The sequence below is a fragment of the Dipodomys spectabilis genome, unplaced genomic scaffold, assembly GCF_019054845.1.
Source record: "Dipodomys spectabilis isolate Male_0828 unplaced genomic scaffold, ASM1905484v1 ptg000140l, whole genome shotgun sequence".
Taxonomy (NCBI): domain Eukaryota; kingdom Metazoa; phylum Chordata; class Mammalia; order Rodentia; family Heteromyidae; genus Dipodomys; species Dipodomys spectabilis.
The window spans coordinates 10,050,049-10,069,357 of NW_024870817.1; the positions used below are offsets into that span (position 1 = coordinate 10,050,049).

General features: G+C 36.4%; 1 protein-coding gene across 1 annotated transcript in view; it reads left to right on the forward strand.

The window, feature by feature from the left end:
- Kiaa0825 (KIAA0825 ortholog) overlaps nt 1-19,309 on the forward strand; it is a 402,774-nt gene that overhangs the window by 149,630 nt on the left and 233,835 nt on the right. The window contains exon 13 of the mRNA XM_042691026.1: nt 8,243-8,382. Coding sequence (XP_042546960.1) covers nt 8,243-8,382 — 140 coding nt within the window. The remainder of the gene's footprint in view (nt 1-8,242; nt 8,383-19,309) is intronic.

Genomic DNA, 19,309 nt, shown 5'->3' on the forward strand with positions numbered 1-19,309 from the left:
AGAATAAGGACTTTCTGGGGTGGATTTTTGTTGTGGTAGGTTTTTGTTGTTGTTGTTGATTGTTTTGCTTGTTGCAAATTGTCTTCACAATTGTCTTCACAATTTAGTATATAGAAACCAGCTAGCAAGTATTAGCTGATGAATTACAACTTGGGGGGGGGGGATGGGAATAGGGAAGAATGAGGGATGAGGTAACAGTGATTAAAAACAAATGGATTTATTACCTTACTTATGTAATTGTAACCCCTCTGCTCATCACCTTTTCAATAAAAATAAAATAAAAACAAAAGAAATAGTGAGTGAATAAGTAAGTTCACAGTAGATGAGTGCTATATTAAATAGTTCAAGCATTTGATTTTGGTGGTAAGCTCCAGCACGGGAAGTGCCATCTTGATGAGGAGCTGACTTCTAGTTTTCTTAGGAGAGACCATGTAGACTGGGGGAAAAGAGTCTTTCTGACAGGCTGCAGCATAGAACTGAACAAAAAAGCCCATAGAACTTCTGCTTTGATAAGATTTCAAGTGTTATATACAGCCTACACCCACAGGAGAAGTAATGAGAGGCATTTGTTTAACAATACTGAAGTTTGAATTCAAGGTTTCATGCTTACTAAACAGGGTTCTCTACTGCTTGAACCACACCTCATCTCTTTAGCTCTCGATATTTTTGAGATAGAATCTCACTTTTTGCTTGGGGGTGATCCTCTTATTTATGTTTCCTGTTTTAGATTTAATGCCAGCTTTTATTAGTAAGATCAGTTCTTACTAACCTTTTGTCCACTCTGGCCTCCAACTATGACTCTACCCATATCAGCATCCAAAGTTGTGATTACAGGTTTGAGCTACCATGCCCAACTACTACAAAGCTCTTCATGGCTCTTTCAGAATATGGGTGTTAAGACGTTGGATCTTTGTGTGTTTTTTGTTTTGTTTTGTTTTTTAAGATTTTCAGAGGGCAATTAGTGTCCATAAGATATTTACTAAAAAAGTGAAAATCTCAGTTGAGCCAGATAGTTCATTTTATATAGGTATTTTAAGAATATACTTTTCCTTTTCTATTTTAATTTAAAGATACTATGTAATTAGTACAGAAATAGAGCCAGTTTACTTTCTTTTCTTTTCTTTTTTCCAGTCCTGGAACTTGAACTCAGGGCCTGGGCGCTGTCCCTCGGCTCTTCAGCTCAAGGAGAGCGCTCTATCACTTGAGCCACAGTGCCACTTCCAGTTTTCTGGTCATTTGTTGGAGATAAAAGTCTCATGGACTTTCCTGCCCAGGCTGGCTTTGAACCATGATCCTCAGATCTCAGCCTCATGAGTAGCTAGGATTACACGCGTGAACCACCAGCACCTGGCCAGCCTACCTTCTAAGTTTTTATTTAGAAAAGATGTGGTTTGGAGATTTGTTTAGTTTCTCAACCTTGTAAAATAAGTTAACCTGTGTGAGTTTCGATTTTATTTTATATATTAGAGATTTATGAGACAAAATTTCTATACATTCTTACTGATATACATAGAAATACCATGCAGTATCATTGTCTACTTCCTCCATCTTGAAACATCTTCTACCCTCTACTTCTGGAATGTTCTCAAGGGAGGATCAGGAGGATTACATGAGCTAAAGTGCCTCCAAGGCATGTACCACAGAAGTGCTTACTACACAGTCATTGTAATTGCTGGCTTAGTAATGATCCATGTTTCAGAAGCTGGAAATTTTTATCAATTAGCTACACTTGCTAAAAAGGACTTAGTAGAAATGATAAAGTGGAAAGAATACTAAGCTACTTTCTCACTGGCTGTCTACATTCATCTAAAGTGTATCGCTAAAGGAGATCTTTCTTAAACTTCCAACAGCAGGGCATTATTTGGTAGATAGGGACAGATGATACTCCACAGCTCCAGAAGGGAGCTGTTCCTCAGAAGGGATTGCTGAGGGGTTCAGTGGTGTCTAGTATCATACTGATTCAGATGCTACACTAAGGTGTCAAAGAGAGCCCCAGAGGCTCAAATGTTATTTTGCTTTAAAAATTAAAAAAGGGACACCTTTAATACTTTTAGAAATGAAATATACTATTTTCTTCTACCATTGGAGTGTTTATAAATTTTAATGCTATCTTGGGGTGATTATTTTTTTATTGTGAAAATACCATACAGAGGGATTACAATTACATGGGCAAGATAATGAGTACATTTCTTATCAAGCATTTTTGCCTCCTCCTTTGTTTCCACTTCCCATTCCTTCCCATTCCCCCCTGCACCTCCTACCCAATCCTCCCTCCCCCCACCAAAGTTCTAAAGTTCGTTTTCCAACATAACAACTTGTACATCTCATTGTTGCAATGGGTCCACCTGTATCCCTATTTCAACGGTTTGTTTTTTCCCTTCCCCTCCACAAATTATACCAACATCAAATACAGTGAAACTATATTTGAATTTAGAAATAAATTTAAATTAAAAAAATACAGTGAAAGCAGGGGTTATACCGTGAGGGAGGAACATACAAAGCAACAAAGAAATCATCTTATGAATATGTTAGAAACAATCGCATGAAAGAAAAAAAACATTTGAATACTTATCTTGGGGTTCATTTCCCTAACATCAACTTATCTGACCTTTTCTGCTTGACTCAGACATATACTAGTTATTTGCAAATAAAGGAAACCATGGAACCTATGTTTTTTGGGGTCTGGCTTACTTCACTTAATATAATTTTTTCCAAGTCTTTCTATTTCCTAACAAATGGGGCAATGCCATTCATTCTGATGGAGGCATAGAATTCCATTGTGTTTATATACCACACTTTCTTGATCCATTCATCTACTGAGGGGCATCTGGGTTGGTTCCATATCTTAACTATGGTAAATAATGCTGCAATAAACATAGTTGTGCTGGTAGCTCTAGTATGGTCTTGTTTGTGGTCATTTGGGTAAATGCCCAAAAGTGGGATTGCTGGGTAATAGGGGAGCTCTGTGTGGAGTCTTTTGAGGTACCTCCATACTGCTTTCCAAAGTGGTTGAACAAGTTTACATTCCCACCAACAATGCAATAGGGTTCCCTTCTGTTCACGTCCCCTCCAGCATCTGTTGTTATTAGAGTTCTTGATTATAGCCATTCTAACTGGGGTTAGGTGTCATCTCAATGTTGTTTTGATATGCATTTCTTTTATAGCTAGAGAGGTTGAGCATTTCTTCATGTGTCTATTGGCCATCCTTCTTTCCTCTTCAGAGAAGTTTCTCTTTAAGTCTTTAGTCCACTTATTTATTGGGCAATTGTTTCTTTGAAGATTTGTTGTTGGGGGATTTAATTTTTTGAGTTCCAGGTATATTTTAGATATGAGACCCTTGTCTGTTGTAAGGCTAGTGAAGATCTTCTCCCAATCGGTGGGCTTTCTATTGATCTTACTAGCTATGTCTTTTTGCCATGCAGAAGCTCTACAATTTTATGCAATCCCATTTGTCCAACCTTTCTTTGATTTGTTGTGTTTCTGGGTCTCTATTAAGAAAAGTTTGCCTGTGCCAAAGAGACCTAGGGTTTCTCCTATTCCATCCTGTAATTTTTTCAGGGTGTCTGCTTTGACTCCGAGGTCTTTGATCCATTTGGAGTTGATTCTGGTGTAGGGTGATATATAAGGATCTACCTTTAGTTTTCTATGAGTAGTTAACCAATTTTGCCGGCAACATTAACTGAAGAGACTGTCTTTCTTCCATTCTACTTTTTTAGCTCCCTTATCGAAGATTAGATGGCTGTATGTCTGTAGGCTCATTTTGGGTTTTCAATTCTATTCCATTGGTCCTGAGGTCTGTTCTTGTGCCAGTACCAAGCTGTTTTGATTATTATGGCTTTGTAGTAGAGTTTGAAATTTGGTATTGATATTCCTCCAGCACTGTTCTTTCTATTGAGGGTCATTTTTGCTATTTGGGGTCTTTTATTGTTCCATATGAATTTTTAGATTGCCTCTTCTATTTCATTGCAGAATGAGGCTGGAATATTGATAGGTGTCGCACTGAATTTGTAGATAGCCTTATGAAATATTGCCATTTTCACGATGTTGATCTACTTGGGGTGATTTTTATGAAATGGGATCATTCACTAAAATTAAGAAATTAGCATAAGTTTTCCTAAGTGGAATGCCTACACTCACCAGGTAAGAGTTGTTTTTAAAAAGTAATCCTCAAAACATAAGACTCCTTAAAAATTTCAATGTGTATGAATGGACAAAGCTGTTTTTAAAATTAGGGCAAATACCCTATGCAAATATAGATAGGTAAACTTTGACTGATTTATACTTAATCATCTCTAATCATAATGATCTCAGAGATTTTTGGCTATACCCATTGCAGAGATTAAATACATGCAAATATTTTCATGGCAAAAGCACATATAATTTTCACACTGTGGGATAAAGTGATGCAGAAAATATTTTGAGTTTCTTTCACCTCAACTTTTTCCTCAGATATTAAAATTGTCTTCTTGGAGAAAAATAACAATTTTTGAAAGAGAAAATTTGAAAGATAAGTTGGAAGAGACAAGAGTGAAGCTATAATGTAGAGGCTCTTCTGCTTTTGTTTTCCCACATCAAGGATTTACCTTTTGTTTCTCTTGATATGCCTTTGCCCTTGTTTTCTGAAACCTGGCCTTTGGTATAAATTCAGCCTAGGAGTCTATACCAGGAATCATCTAGTTGAAATCAATTCTTGCCTTGAATAACATGACTCTAAAATAGAAAGCAGCCCTGAGATCATAATACAGCTTACCCACCAAATATTCAGGTGTTTGAATTGGGTGGAAAGCTCAAAGTAATGTAATGGAAGTGGCTTTGAAAGTCAGAAAGACCTAGTTTGAAGTTTACCAGCCACATTCAAAATCTAAATCACTTGGGACTATTTTCTCAATATTCCTGAAACTGAAATAGGGAGTTAGGGTCTGGCTGGCGCCATCTTGGCCACATGGTGGATGGTAGAGTCTGTCACTTTGTCTTCATGGTGGGGGAAGTTGAAGCCCCTGCTTCCCAGGTGATGGGCATACCTGAATACTTAGAGGCAGAGGTGGGACTTGGCTGATAGGTTACTAAACCTGTGAGTCTATTGCCAGGGTCTGGGAGTTTCCTGTGACCCTACCCCTTGACCTGACCATATTTAGGCTCAGACAAGCTCAGGTGCCATTTCACCATGCCATGTGTCTCCTTGTTCCTGTACTATCTCTTGTCTCCTGGCTCTTCTCTATAACCATGGTATCCCACTTCAGCTCTCCATTGGAGCTGAATTAGCTTGTTGGTATTGGTTTTGTTCTTTTTTTTCTCTCTGGTCTTCATGGCTTAGTTTCCTAACAGTGTTAAGTGTATTTACTGGCTGCTTGTCTTTGAGACAGGGGTCCACCATGAAGTTGCTGGCCTTTTAATAAAGACTCCAAGATTCAACCTCTCAAAATGTGGCTTCTTCATTTTCTCACCTTATAGCTAAACAAGTATTGAGTTGAACTGTAGGTTCCTATCTGCATGTTTCATTTTGAAACGGACCCTGAAACAAAGATTCAAGTGAACATAATTCACTTCTAATAGGAGGAATGTTGTAAAGGGAATAGGTAAGCAAAACACAGGGACATCATCTCAAGCCTATTATCCAAGCAGTGAGTGGAACTTATACCTTTGAGGAAAATTCTGAAAACTAGTGTAAAGTGTCTATTTCAAGGCATTCTACCAAGATGCTGCAGTTTTTATATACTAAATCCCTTTCAACATTGGTTGAGGGATACTTAGGAGTTATAATTTCTTGGCAGGTTATAATTTCTTGTCTTGCTGGAAAATAGAGAAATAAAGGTTCTAAGCATTCTTGCTTCTTTGTGTCATCTGCATCAGTGAGATCTATCCTCTCTTTCCTGCAAAGTTCTCTGAATGTTACCATCCATCCTTCAATGTGATGACTTGTTAGACTTTCTTTTTTGTCTAAATTTAATTGTGATATAACCTCAGATACTCCCTGTTACAGTTACTTCTGAGTCTGTAAATGTTATTAGGATCATCAAGAACTTTGGTGAGAGGGCCCTTTTTTGCTTTCACCTGCTGGTATCCAGACCCATATGGCTAGCCAACAGTTTTGCTGTTTGTTCAAAGTAAATATCAAATCGTATTCCAACACTACTGAATGCTCTTCCCAAGCTGTACATTTCAGACTCCATTCCAATATTCTACTAGACTAGATGCTTCCATACCATACATATAGGAGAACATATAGTAAAGTATAAATGAATCCCATTATCATATAGCCTGAGCAGACGTACAGTAGGGGGAACCTACTGTAGAGCCTTCTCTTGGCCTAGGCATAACCAACAGAGTTGCAAGTCAGGACATTGTACACTGGTATATCTGAGATTAAGAAAAAGAACCTTTCTATTGAAATGAAAATTGTAGATGACATACTCAGCAAATAGAACTAAACTTTTTCATGATAGTTCTATAAAAATAATTCAATACTTTCATAAACTAACCAGTTGAAATTACTACCTGAATTTGAAAAAGTCTTGTGCCAAGCCATGCCCTCAGAAAATATAGCATATACATTTAATGGCGGCCTTTAGTCTGGGTCAACAAAGAGTTTTAAAAGAAAAAGTACCATGTGATGTTCCACAGCCTGGTCCTGGGGAGGGACTTAGTACAACACATATATATGTATGCTTATACATATATATGTATAACATTTCCCTTTTTGTCATTTCTTTTGAGGCTAAACTTACTTTCACAGCTCCACCAGCTCAAAGTGTGAGGGAACATATGTGTATCCATACGTGCAACACAGGCTCCTCCATGCATTTATTACCCAGAGACTGGTGATTGAGGAATATTTGTACTATATTCTTTTTACTCATGGTGAGTCATTTTACTGTACATTTCAAAATCTGTGATAAATTGAAAGTTCCAAGAATATTGGTAATTTTCAACAAACAGCTTCCCATCTAGAAAAAGAGGGGTTTTATTTATAACCAGTATTCAGTTACAGTGGCAAAAAATTTGTCATTCAAATTATTTTGTTTCATTACATAACTGAAGGGCTAAGTAAAAACACTCAATACCTCCACCTTAAAAAATATTCTTCAATTATTTCAAAATCTGCACTTTGTGATAGTGGTCTGGCTTCTGTTTCTTCCTTTGGACTCTCTCTCTTTAAAAAATATTATCTTTAAGTACCAATTTCTCAGTTTTATTTTGTTGAACTGTGATTTTTGTCTGTCTAAGGAATTACACTGTTTGAGTCTCCCCTACATCCACCATATTTCAATTAAGGCATTTATGTACACTTGCATACCACCCAAGGTTTTTACTTACATATTTGTAAACTAATTCTACCTTCCACATATGAGGGAGCGTATTGAACCTTCTTCTCTTGGGGCCTGACTTACTTCACATTACATAACTTTTCCAGATTTTTCCATTTCTTTGCAAGTAATGCAATATCATTTTTTCTAATGGTGAGTAAAATTCCATTCATCCAGTGAGGAGCATCTCTTCTTATTCCAAATTTTGGCTATGGTTGTGCTGGTGGTTTTACTACATCCTAGTTTGTAATTTTTTAGATAAATGCCCAGGAGTGGTATTATTAGATCATAGGGTAGAACTAAATGAAGAAACATTTAGTTTTTTTGAGGAACCTCCATGCTACTTTCCAAAGTGGTTGTACTTCCCATTCCCAACAGTGACCTCTGGCTTATAAACAGGTAATGAAAGTGCTAGGGACCTGATTCTGATTTTCTGTTTAACACATGACAGTTTTGCAAGTAGAAGTTTGTTTACCTTGGAATTATTTCTCTTTGATGAAGTGATCACTTAACTCAGTAGAAAGGTGACTGTTAGTCTTAGTTCAGATAATTGCATGTTGTGACTGAAAGTTAAATGTACATAGTAGGCACTCCTTATGTGTTGATGTTTGAATAAATGAAGACCTTCAAAATAAATGTATAAATGATATTTCTCCATGAAACAAAAATAGACATGGTCCTGTGAAATATAGGCATGATTATTTTGTATCACTTTAAAATTTGGCAGGCTACCAAATGTTAATTTGCTTTTAGCTAGTTGAGATTAAATGTAATTCCTTCCCAGAGCAACCCTAACATAAGTAAGCATGAAAGCATTTTCAGAGTAATCTGGGAGGAATTGACATTTAAAGGAGTTAGCATTACATTTGTACTTTAAGGCTATTAATTTCATAGATAAATTAACTTCATTATTCCATCTTTATCTTGCATTTTGAAAGGACTTCATCAGCTGGAGGACTGAAAGTGGAAGGTCAATTGAAACTGCTCTTATCCCAGCCCGGTTGTAACTGGAACCTGCTTCTTGAAACCCTGCTGTGTAATGATGGCCTTTTACCAAGAATCTTGTTGAGAAGCTCAAGTGAGTATTTGTAGTTAATAAGAATGTCCTCAAAAAACCTAGTCCTTGCTCTTGAGTTGGATGAAACTTTTTTCCTTCTTGAATATTAGCCAAAGGACATTAACTAACTACATGAATTAACAGTGTATGTAGTGACCAACAGGCAAACTTCTGAATTACTTTACCAAAATATATGATTATACTGGAGGTGAGACTCTCAATGAGGCAAAGTAATATTTTTATATGACATAATTCTATGAGAGCTGCCATTATATGGATGTATATCAATATTCAGGGTTTGAAATACCTGAAAAAACTGGAAGAAGAGCATTATACTTCAAAAGCATAAGTCTAAATTAGACAGGCAATAAATAAAGAGATAGAGAAAGATTGCATAGAGCAAGACTGGAAATTTTAGTATATCCAGAGAAGTGCTTATGCAATTTATAAGCTAGCAAGCTGTGGCTGACAATCATATCCATTGGGGCATGGAGAAGTAAATTCCTGAGAAAATGATGAAAGGAAAATTGAGGAGTAAAGGAAATCCATACTTCTCTTAATTCTTTTTTTTCTCTGTAAATGCTACTTTTGAAAATTATAAGTAAGGTTATGACAGTATATATTCCATTTCTCTACCACTTCTGTTAAGTCTTCTAACCTTTCTCACATACTCCCATGCATTAATTTCACTCTGTACCACACACAAATTCAGATTATTTTCATCTATTACTAGTTTCACTGCAGATTTCCCAGATCAGAATGTTTTTGTTTCCACCATTCAAATATGAACCTAGACTAGTTTTCTGTCATTTCTCTCAGGATTCCCTCATATACATCTTCTACTGATCCAGCTCTTTTCCAGACATTTCCACTGAAGCTCATGTATGTCCATCCTCTATATCATGGCTCACCTATTTTCCTACTTAGAGTCCCACCCCAGACATCTTGGCCTTTACCAATCCTCCAGAACCAGTGGAGGCTACAGATCTGTGAACATTCTGCCTCACATTGATTTTATTCTCCCTAGAACTTCTCAGTGCCCTTTATCTTGACCACTTTATTTGCCCCTACATGCTATTATAATTATAATTATCTATAACTGAGACCCTATAAGCTTGCTGGTACACAAACAAAGTTCATGGCATTCCTGTCCCCTTTCCCTCCCATTCAAATTGCTCTGGACATTTCTGATATTTTTTGTTTTTCACATCTGCACAGGACTTGTTTCCTAACTTTTTTCTCTTTTTAACTTTCATGTTTGTTTCCAAGAGGCCAGTAAAAGAAGGTACCTCTGTGAGATTATTGCTTTTTCTCTGATATTCTCAAAACCATAAAACCATTCAGTGCCAGAGGTCAACAGAACTCCCCAGGCCTCAGTGTGCTGACTCATAAGTTGCAGATTGCCCCACTCCTGAACTCTGAACCTGATATCCACCTGGTCTCTAAGCAGTACTGTTTTAGTGTCCAGTCTCACAAAGTTCACCTAAGGGCCTTTTTTTGGCTCCACACTGTAATTTCATTCTCATAAGGAGTAATTAGAAATAAGGAAACCAATTCCTCAAATAACTAGCATTTTGTGTACTTATTAGAAGGGAAGAAATATGCTAGCCACTTTGTATTTATTATATAATTTAATCCTTCTTATAGCCATATGAAGTATATACTTTTACTGTTTAGATCTTAAATGTCTCATAAAAGCTCATATATTCAAGGGTTAGTGCTCAATTCAGCAATGTTCAGAGGTAAGAATCTGGGTACTGATTTGTATTGTTGGTGCTCTGACTTATTCACTGAAAGGTGGAATTCTGATGGGCTATTGGGAGATGAAGGAAACTTGGGAGATGAGACTTTGTTGAAGAGAGTGAGTTCCTAGGAGTTGTATCTTCCCCTTGCCTCCTTCTTTCCTCAGGCTTTCTTAAGCTCTCTTAGCTTTCTTGCTGCCATGAGATTAAACATGGTTCCACCACACACTCAACTGTGTTTGTTCCACCACGTGCTCTCTGCCATACTGTTCTGCTTCCTCACAGCCCAGAAACCATGGAGGCAAGTAAGCAGGAACTGAAATCCCTGTGGAACTGTGAGCTAAAACAAATCCGTCCTGAAGTTGATTTTCTTAAGTATTTTGTTACAGCAACAGAAAGCTGACTGACACAACACTATTACTATCTTTAAGTTAAAAACAAGGCAGGCACTCAACCACTGAGCCACACAACCAACCCTGTGTGAAAAATAAAGACAATGGAATTTGAGATACATGTTGCTGATCTTCTGTATCTGTAGGTTCTGCATTTATGGATTCAATCAAATCAAGACAAGAAAATGTTTGGAAAGAATTGAACTTACACTAATATGTTCAGACTTTTCTTATTAGTCATTATTCTTTTAACACTATGACAATAGTTCACATGGCATTTTCATTGTGTTAGGTATTATGAATACTCTAGAACTGATTGAAAGTATAGAGCAGATACACATAGTTTCTATGCAGATAATATGCTGTTTTATGTAAGTATCTGGGTCACCCATGGATTTTTATCATGAAGGTTAAAGGGCTGTATGACATGGATAGTATCTGACACAAATGAGACAAATTTCTCTGATATAATTACTAACACTCACAGACATCAGGCCCTAAGAGAAATGGTCTCCAATTGATAGAGTTATGTATAGCAGTCTGGGCAATCAGTTATGATCTAACCTTTTGATTCTATTGATATAAGCCACTAAGTGCAGTGAAAGCACACTTGTGAATATTTAACATTCATACTTCCTTATCAAAACTGTGGTAAAACTGTTTTCTCATCTCTGTGACATGATGCTACTTTGAAGGGAATGCCACTTGAGTTGTTTTATTGTATGATCTCTAGTTACAGTTCCTGTCTAATACAATATTGTATTTATCTAACTGTTCAAATACCTATATTATTTTCCAAGAAATTTTTTGTTGTTGTTGGTCATGGGGCCTGAGTTCTGGGCCTGGGCGCTGTCCCTCAGCTTTTTAGCTCAAGGCTAGTGCTCTACCACTTGAGCCACAGCTCCACTTCCTGTTTTTTCTGCTTATTTGGTGCTGAGGAATCGAACCCAGGGCCTCATGAATACAAAGCAAGCACTCTACCACTGAGCCACCTTCCCAGCACCATGAAGATGAAGTGACAGCTCAAGTGGAGTACTAATAGAAACACTATGCTTACAGAATTTGATTAACTATGAAAATTGGGTTTATAAGAATAAGTTTGTAATATTTTGACTGAACTTTTCATTTTTTTATAAGCTTTACAGTATCTCAGAAAATCATTTGATAACTTAGAAGTCTGTCATTTTTATTTATTTATTTACTTTTAGTTCAGGTTTTTAGTTTATTCCTGTATGGAAAAAAATAGGAATATTGAAATGAAGTGGGTTTTTTTTTGTTTTTTTGTTATTATTATTATTATTGTTGTTGTTGTTGTTGTTGTCATGGGGCTTGAACTCTGGTCCTGGGTGCTGTCCCTGAGCTCTTCAACTTAAGGCCAGTGCTCTACCACTTGAGCCACAGCACCACTTCTGTTTTTCTGAGTGTTTTATTGGAGATAAAGTCTCAGAGACTTTCCTGCCTGGACTGGCTTTGAACCGTGATCCTCAGATCTTAGCCTCCTAAGTAGCTAGGATGATAGGTATGAGCCACTGGTGCCCAGCTGAAATATTTTTTTAGATTACAGTTATATTGTAAAGGTGATAAGCAGAGTGGTGACATAAGTAAGATAATGAATAGATTTCTTTTAAACAGCAGCCTCATTTTCTCCCAGTTTTCCTCCCTGACCTCCACCCCGCTCAAGTTGTAAAGTTCATTTCCAGCATAGTGTCTAGTGAGTATCCCTGTTGAATTTTTTCACCCTTTGTCCCACTGTTTCTGTGATTCCCTTTCCATTCCCCAAATCAGATAAACTTATATACAAGATAAAGGATACAGAAATTAAAAAACAGTGATAACAGAAAATAAACCAAAGGAGAAAAAGAAAAGAAAAAAGAAGTGCCTGAAAACAGTTCAATAAAAAACCTCTTGTTTCCTTTTCTTGGAGTTCATTTTGATAAGCATAATATTATGTGGTCATATACGCATAGCTATTGAGCCATTGTGATCCTCTCCTAAGAATATGCTCCTTTGTTATCAGTGTGCAGATGCATAGAGTGCTGTTTAATCGTGTTCATGTGTAATTTTTTGTCTCTTACTATCCATTGGATTAACTTGTAGATTCATAGGCATATTATAGTTATTAAAAATGAGGGAAAGCAAGCAGCCTAATTTTCTTTGGGTCTGGCTTACTTTGCTTAGGTCTTTTTTAGGTTTTTTCTATTTCCTTAGGGCAATGCCATTCTTTCTGATGGAAGCTTAGAATTCCATTGTGTATATATGCCACATTTTATTTCATCTACAGAGAGGTATCTGGGTTGATTCCCTATCTTAGTTATGGATGCCTAATCTCTCTGTTCCTCTTCAATATAGTATTGGAATTCCTAACTAGAAAAATAAGAAACAAACATAAAGGGGATCCAAACAGGGAAAGAAGTAAAACTTTACCTCTTTTGAGGTGATATGATCATGTTTTTAAAAAACCCCAGAGTCTTTCCCTCAGTTACTTGAGCTGATCTTAAAAACTTTGGCAGAGTAGCAGGGTATAAAATAAACCCACAATAGCTTTTCTGTATGCCAGCAATCAGAAGAATGAGGCTGAACTCAAGAAAGCAACTCCTTTGCAATAGCATACATATAAATATATATATATATATATATATATATATATATATATATACACACACACACACCTAGGAGTTAATTGAAGATATGAAGGACATCTATGATGAAAACTTTAAAAACCTGAAAAAGAAATTAATACAAGAAGTGGAAAAACTTCCCATGCTCCTGATTTGGGAGGATTAGCATTGTGAAAATGGCAGTACTGCCCTAAGCTATCTATCATATTTTTAGGAAGCAAAATTTTTGAGTAAAATACTTTGAATTAACAATTTTAAGCAATATAAAAATCATTTTATGAGTATTTGTCTAACAAATAATAAGCTTATCTTTACTGACAAAATGTAACATTTGCTAAATTAGATTAGGAAAGAGGGAACTGATAATGTAAACACATATTTTTATACATAGGATAAAAATAGGATGATCTTCATTCAATAAGCAATTTTGAATTATGTTTGACATCATTTTTCTTGATAATCACATTATAAAGATGAAAATTATTTCATAAAGAGAATGACATCTTTTGGTCTATAAAAAATTATTTATCAGCCAGTAGCTGGTGGATCACGCCTGTAATCCTAGCTACTCAGGAGGCTGAGTACTGAGGATCAAGGTTCAAAAAGCCAGCCTATGCAGAAAAGACCATGAGACTCTTATCTCCCGTAAACCACCAGAAAACTGGAAGTGGCACTGTGACAAGCATGCTAGACTTGAGTCTAGCGGAGCAATGGTGCCCAGGCCCAGAGTTCAAGCCTCATGACCAAAAAAAAACCATTTATCAGAATGTTTAATGGCTTACTCTTATTATATACTCAGGAATCTGAGATATGAGAATCATGGCAGCCCAGGCAAAAAAAGTTATCTAGACTTTATCTCCAATTAACAAACAAAAAGCATAGTTCACATGGTAAAGTACCAGTCAAATTAGTATGAGAGCCTTGGTTCAAACCTCAGTACTAAAAATAAAAGAATTACAAGAACAAAATGCAAATGACTATTTTCTCCAAAGGTAATAAGACAGAAAAATTTAATAAGTGAATGCTACATTTTAATTTATAATAATTGTACATATAATTTAGAATAAATTTATAACAAACATTGTAATTTATAACATTTTAATTATAATAAATATTTTATAATAATACAGCTTCATATGATGTAAACTTCTAGACACAACCATGGTTATGTTGTAGATAAAAATTTCTCTTATATAAAAAGAAATGTATAATAACATCTTCAGGGAATGATTATAATCCTAAAATCGGATAAAAATCAAATGATTTCCATCATATGTGTCTGGTTGATTTTTAAGTAGGCCATGTTGAATTCAAAAGTAAAGAAATCAACTTTTGATAGAGGACCTTAGGACATTATTTGGGATTACTGAGTTTAAAATCTGAGAGAGGAGTCTTGTTGATTATCATGCTGAGGCCACTTGTCCTTAACAGGTTTCTTTACGTGTACCTTCAAAGGAACAAATATTTGGTGATTTCCTCAGCAAGGGGCTCTTCCTGATAATGATATTTGAAGAAAGTATGATTAACATCCTTTCCTTTATCCCATCGTTCTACGAATGATTTCCAGTGAAACTTCTTGCTTTCTGGTGATATTCAGCTCAGCACACTGGCAAATACATATTTGCCATTGTTCTAGCCATTGTCTTTGAGTACTTTAATTGTGTTCATTCAGAGTCTTCATAACATCATTCTGTAGTTAGTACAATTACCACCTTTATGTAAGAGTTGAGGAAACCAAGACACAGAAAAATACAAGTTACTCACCTAGTAGGAGCATGGTTGTATCCAGATAGCTGGCCTCCACCTCCAATAGCACATGACATCTTAGCAGAGCCAAGGAATGTTTACCTAATAGCAGTGTTCCACAACTCAAGGAGCACTTGCCACAGTGGATACTTTTGATAGTGTGTGTTGTACTTTTCAACTTTGTTACAGAGTAGCTAAGGATAATCAGGAAAAATGTTGTTGAAAATGGTGCATGTGTTTGTATATGTGTTTATATGCCATTTTCTAGGTATATAGAGGGTCATTTTATGGCAGCCTTAAAGGTAATGACCTAAAGTAAAACTATGCTACTTTAGCTCACCTAACACCAATGATATCTTTGCTTATTTCAATAATAACATCTACACTATAGGATTCAGATTTGATTTTTTTTTCTCTGCAATCTAATCACTTGGAAAATGACTATGTATATGTACGTGTGTGTGTGTGTGTGTGTGTGTGTGTGTGTGTGTGTGTGTGTGTGTGTGTGTGTGTGTGTGTGTGTGTGTGTGTGTGTATCTTCCTAGCCTGGCATTTTTCCCCTCTCTCCCAAGGTCTGTACACGCCCACTGGGCAGATGGTTTGGTATCTACCCTGAGAAATAATTTCCCCTTGAAATAGGTGTAAGTATCAATTTATATGAAATTCTAATGACTTTGAATTTAGTGGAGGAGCACAGTAAGAACAGAAGAGACACTCTCGAGGACCAAAGAATACAGGCCAATTAGTACATAGTTGTGGGCAGTTATTCCACCTTACTTATCTGTGGTATCATGACCTTTTCTGTATTAAGGGATATTGTCCACTTAAGAGGCAATACCTTTGAAATCTATTCTTTTACAAATTTTTATATATTTTTTTATTGTAAAGGTACTGTACAGAGAGGTTACACTTACATGAGTAAGTGAGGACATTTGCTATCCAGCATTGTTACCCCCTCCTTTTTTCCCCCCTGCCATCCCTTCCCTCTCCACCTCCCCTACTCCTCCCTCCCTCCACCCGAAAAGTGGTAAAGTTCATTTTCAACACAGTGTCTTGTAAATCTCATTGTTACAATGGGTCGACCTGTATCCTTGTTTCAGCATTTTGTTATTTCCCTTCCCTTCCCCAAATTAGAAAAATGTATAAACAAGATGCAGGACACCAGAATCAAATACAGTGAAAACAGGGGTTATTATCATGGGGGAAGAACATACAAAAGAAAGAAAAAAAATAACATAGTACATTAAAAACAACAGCGACAAAGGTAAAACCTCTTGTGTCCCTATCTTGGGGTTCATTTCTCTTAACATCATCTTATATGGTCATATGTACATAGCTTTTGAGCTTTTCTGCCTGTCTGGTAAGATTGTCCTAGACATATACTAGTTATTGCAAATAAAGGAAACCATGGGACCTACATTCTTTGGGTCTGGCTTAAATTTTTCACTGTCTTTCCATTTCCTAACAAATGGGTTGGTGTCATTCTTTCTGATGGAAGCATAGAATTCAATTATATATATATATATATATATATATATATATATATATATCACATTTTCTAGATCCATTCATCTACTGAGGGTTCCATATCTTAGCTGCGATGAATTTTGCTGTGATAAACATAATTGTGCTGGTATCTTTAGTATGGCCTTTGAAGTACATGGCACAATGCATTATGTATTATAGTTAATATGATGTAAAATAGAAAACTAAAGCTTACGTCTGTGTAACTGACACTTGTGACAATCGATTGTTAATTGGCTCCACTAAAGCATTATACATTGTGAACTTATAGCAAAATATCCCCTTATCACCTATACATATGCAAAATTGTAAACTAAAAAAAAGTGTGTCAAAACAGAGAAAAGCAGTAAAGATGCTAAATAAACATCAGGCCATACTATGTTTACATAAACTGAATGGTGTCATAGGTTTCAGCGCCTTGGTAAGGTAGGATGGGTAAACTGGAAAGAGCCAAGATAGATAAGTAGGAATGGTAAGCAGTTTATTAGCACTGGGCTGCTGAACTATTTGTGTGTCACCCACAGCCAGTGGAAGGCTGGACGCAGGCATTGTGAGGTTACTGGGAATTTAATATCCATCATGTGAGATCTACTTTTTCAATTTTCAAATTTCATCAAAACAACAAAAAAGTCTGAGAAAAGAAAATTTCAAATTGTCATAGAGGTGTGGGGGGGGGTATAATGCTTTTATTTCTTTTTTTAATACTTTTTATTGTAAAAATACTGTACAGAGGAGTTACAGTTACATGAGCAAGGTAATGAGTACATCTATCAAACATTGTTACATCCTCCTTTAAGTTTTTCATGCTTCAGATTTACAAGAGAATTTACTGAGACAAAGTAAGAAAAAGCAGACATCTATTAGAGGCTCTTATTAGACTGACACAGCAGGCAGCTAGAGTAAGGAGTATTGTATGCTAAGATAGTGTTGGGATTATACCTTGATTTAGCCTACTTTTTGATAGACTCCTTTTCTTTCTGTAGACTTCACTGAATATTTATCTCTTTCTCAGAAGGATCATCATTCAAATTTCTCAGGCTGAGAGAATCTCAAGAGCTCAGGGTTTTGTTTTTTAATCCAAATTCTATCTGTTCCATTTTGAGTGCTTGTCTTATTTTTGCTTTTAATTTGGAACACTTTGCATAGTTGACTCACTTCTGTGTTTCACCTGGCCTTTGGTGTTTTTCTTTTCTTTTCTTTTCTTTTTTTTTGTCGGTTGTGGGGCCTGAACTCTGGGCCTCCTTGGACACTGTCCCTCAGCTCCTCAGCTCAAGGCTAGCACTCTACCACTTGAGCCACAGTGCCACTTTCGGCTTTTTCTGCTTATGTTATGCTGAAGAATCGAACCCAGGGCCTCCTTTGGAGGGCCTCCTCCACAATCATCACTTATCAACAATGGAAACTTGTAGAGACAATGTCTTTATAATTAATATTAGCCTTTTATACAACTAAGTAAAATATTACTAAACTATTTCTCCATTTCTGTTACTTTTCGTAGTGAATTAGATGTAGCATTCACATTACCTTGAAATTGTGTTTTATGTGATATATCTTTTTCCTAAGATTAATTTATTTTTTAGGGTGTTCTGGGTTCTGTCTTTGTTTTCTATACTATGTTTCTTATTCACATTCCTCCTGGTCCTGGGCTTGAATTCACTGTCCCTGGGCTTTTTTGTTCAAGGCTAGTTCTCTATCATTGGGCCACAGATCTATTTCTGCCTTTTGTATGGTTAATAGGAAATAATGATGTCAGAGTTTCCTGCCCAGGCTGGCTTCGAGTCATGCTCCTTAGATCTCAGTCTCCTGAATAGCTAGGATTTACAGCTATGAACCTCTAGTTCCTGGTTATACTTCTTATTCTTGCTTTTTATTAAATGCCTTTGTGAAAAGTGAGTCTTTCAGCGTCTTCTCTTTAGATAATATGCTGTTTGCATCTGGCTACCTTAGCACTTCTAAGCTCATGGCACACTCTTTCACAATATTGCTGCCAAACCCATCTTAGCCACTCAGTGGGAGCTTGTCATTAACAACATTCTTGTAGAAGGTAAAAATTAAACAGACTTGGAAAGTGGAGTGCTTGTGTTCCATGCAGGAGTAAATCTTTTTATCCATAAAACCAATCTTCTGGTGGGTAGGTCCTTTGTCTGACACCTACTCTCATTATAAGTTTGAATTCTCAAAAGGAGTTTAAAAGAGTCTCTAGTATAAAGGACACTTTAGTGGTATTGAATCTTGTATTTGTTTATATTCTACAAAACATTGATAAAAGAGAAGGCAGATTAAATTTAAAATAGCAGCTTTGCTACTGGTATTATTACTGTTAAAGCATAGGTCAAGTAATAAGGATTTAAATATGCCAACTCCACCCTCCATAATTAAGTTGATCCTCATTTTTGCTGACACCCCAAGCTTCCAACTTACTATTCCCCAAACCACCAACAGAGTTTAAAAACCAGGATGTCCTTTACTTGGCAAAAGTCTGACTTAGTGGAGGGGTCCATCAGGCCAGAGGGTAAAACTTAGCAGTCAGATAGGCCTCAAGGTGAGATTTTTGGGCTAAAGTTAGCCATCTTTTCCCAGAGACTAGTTGCTTCCCCTTCCTTAGTGTAGCGAGGGGTGGGGAGAGTCTAGTACTGTGATTCACATTACTGAGGACAATGACATTTCAGGTTTGGCTTTGATGTTCTGATGGGAAGGTACTTATGGGGTTAGATCATTTATTGAAGAAGGCAAAGCAGATGGTGCTTGTTTAAACAATGGATACTTTAGATTTATCTGGAGCTCATTGATTCATATCTCTTTCGATATTATAAGAAATCTTATATACACACCTGGAAAATCTTATTTTTTGTACATTTTTATTGTAAAAATACTGTACATAGGGGTTGCAGTTACATGAGCAAGGTAATGAGTACATTTCCTATGG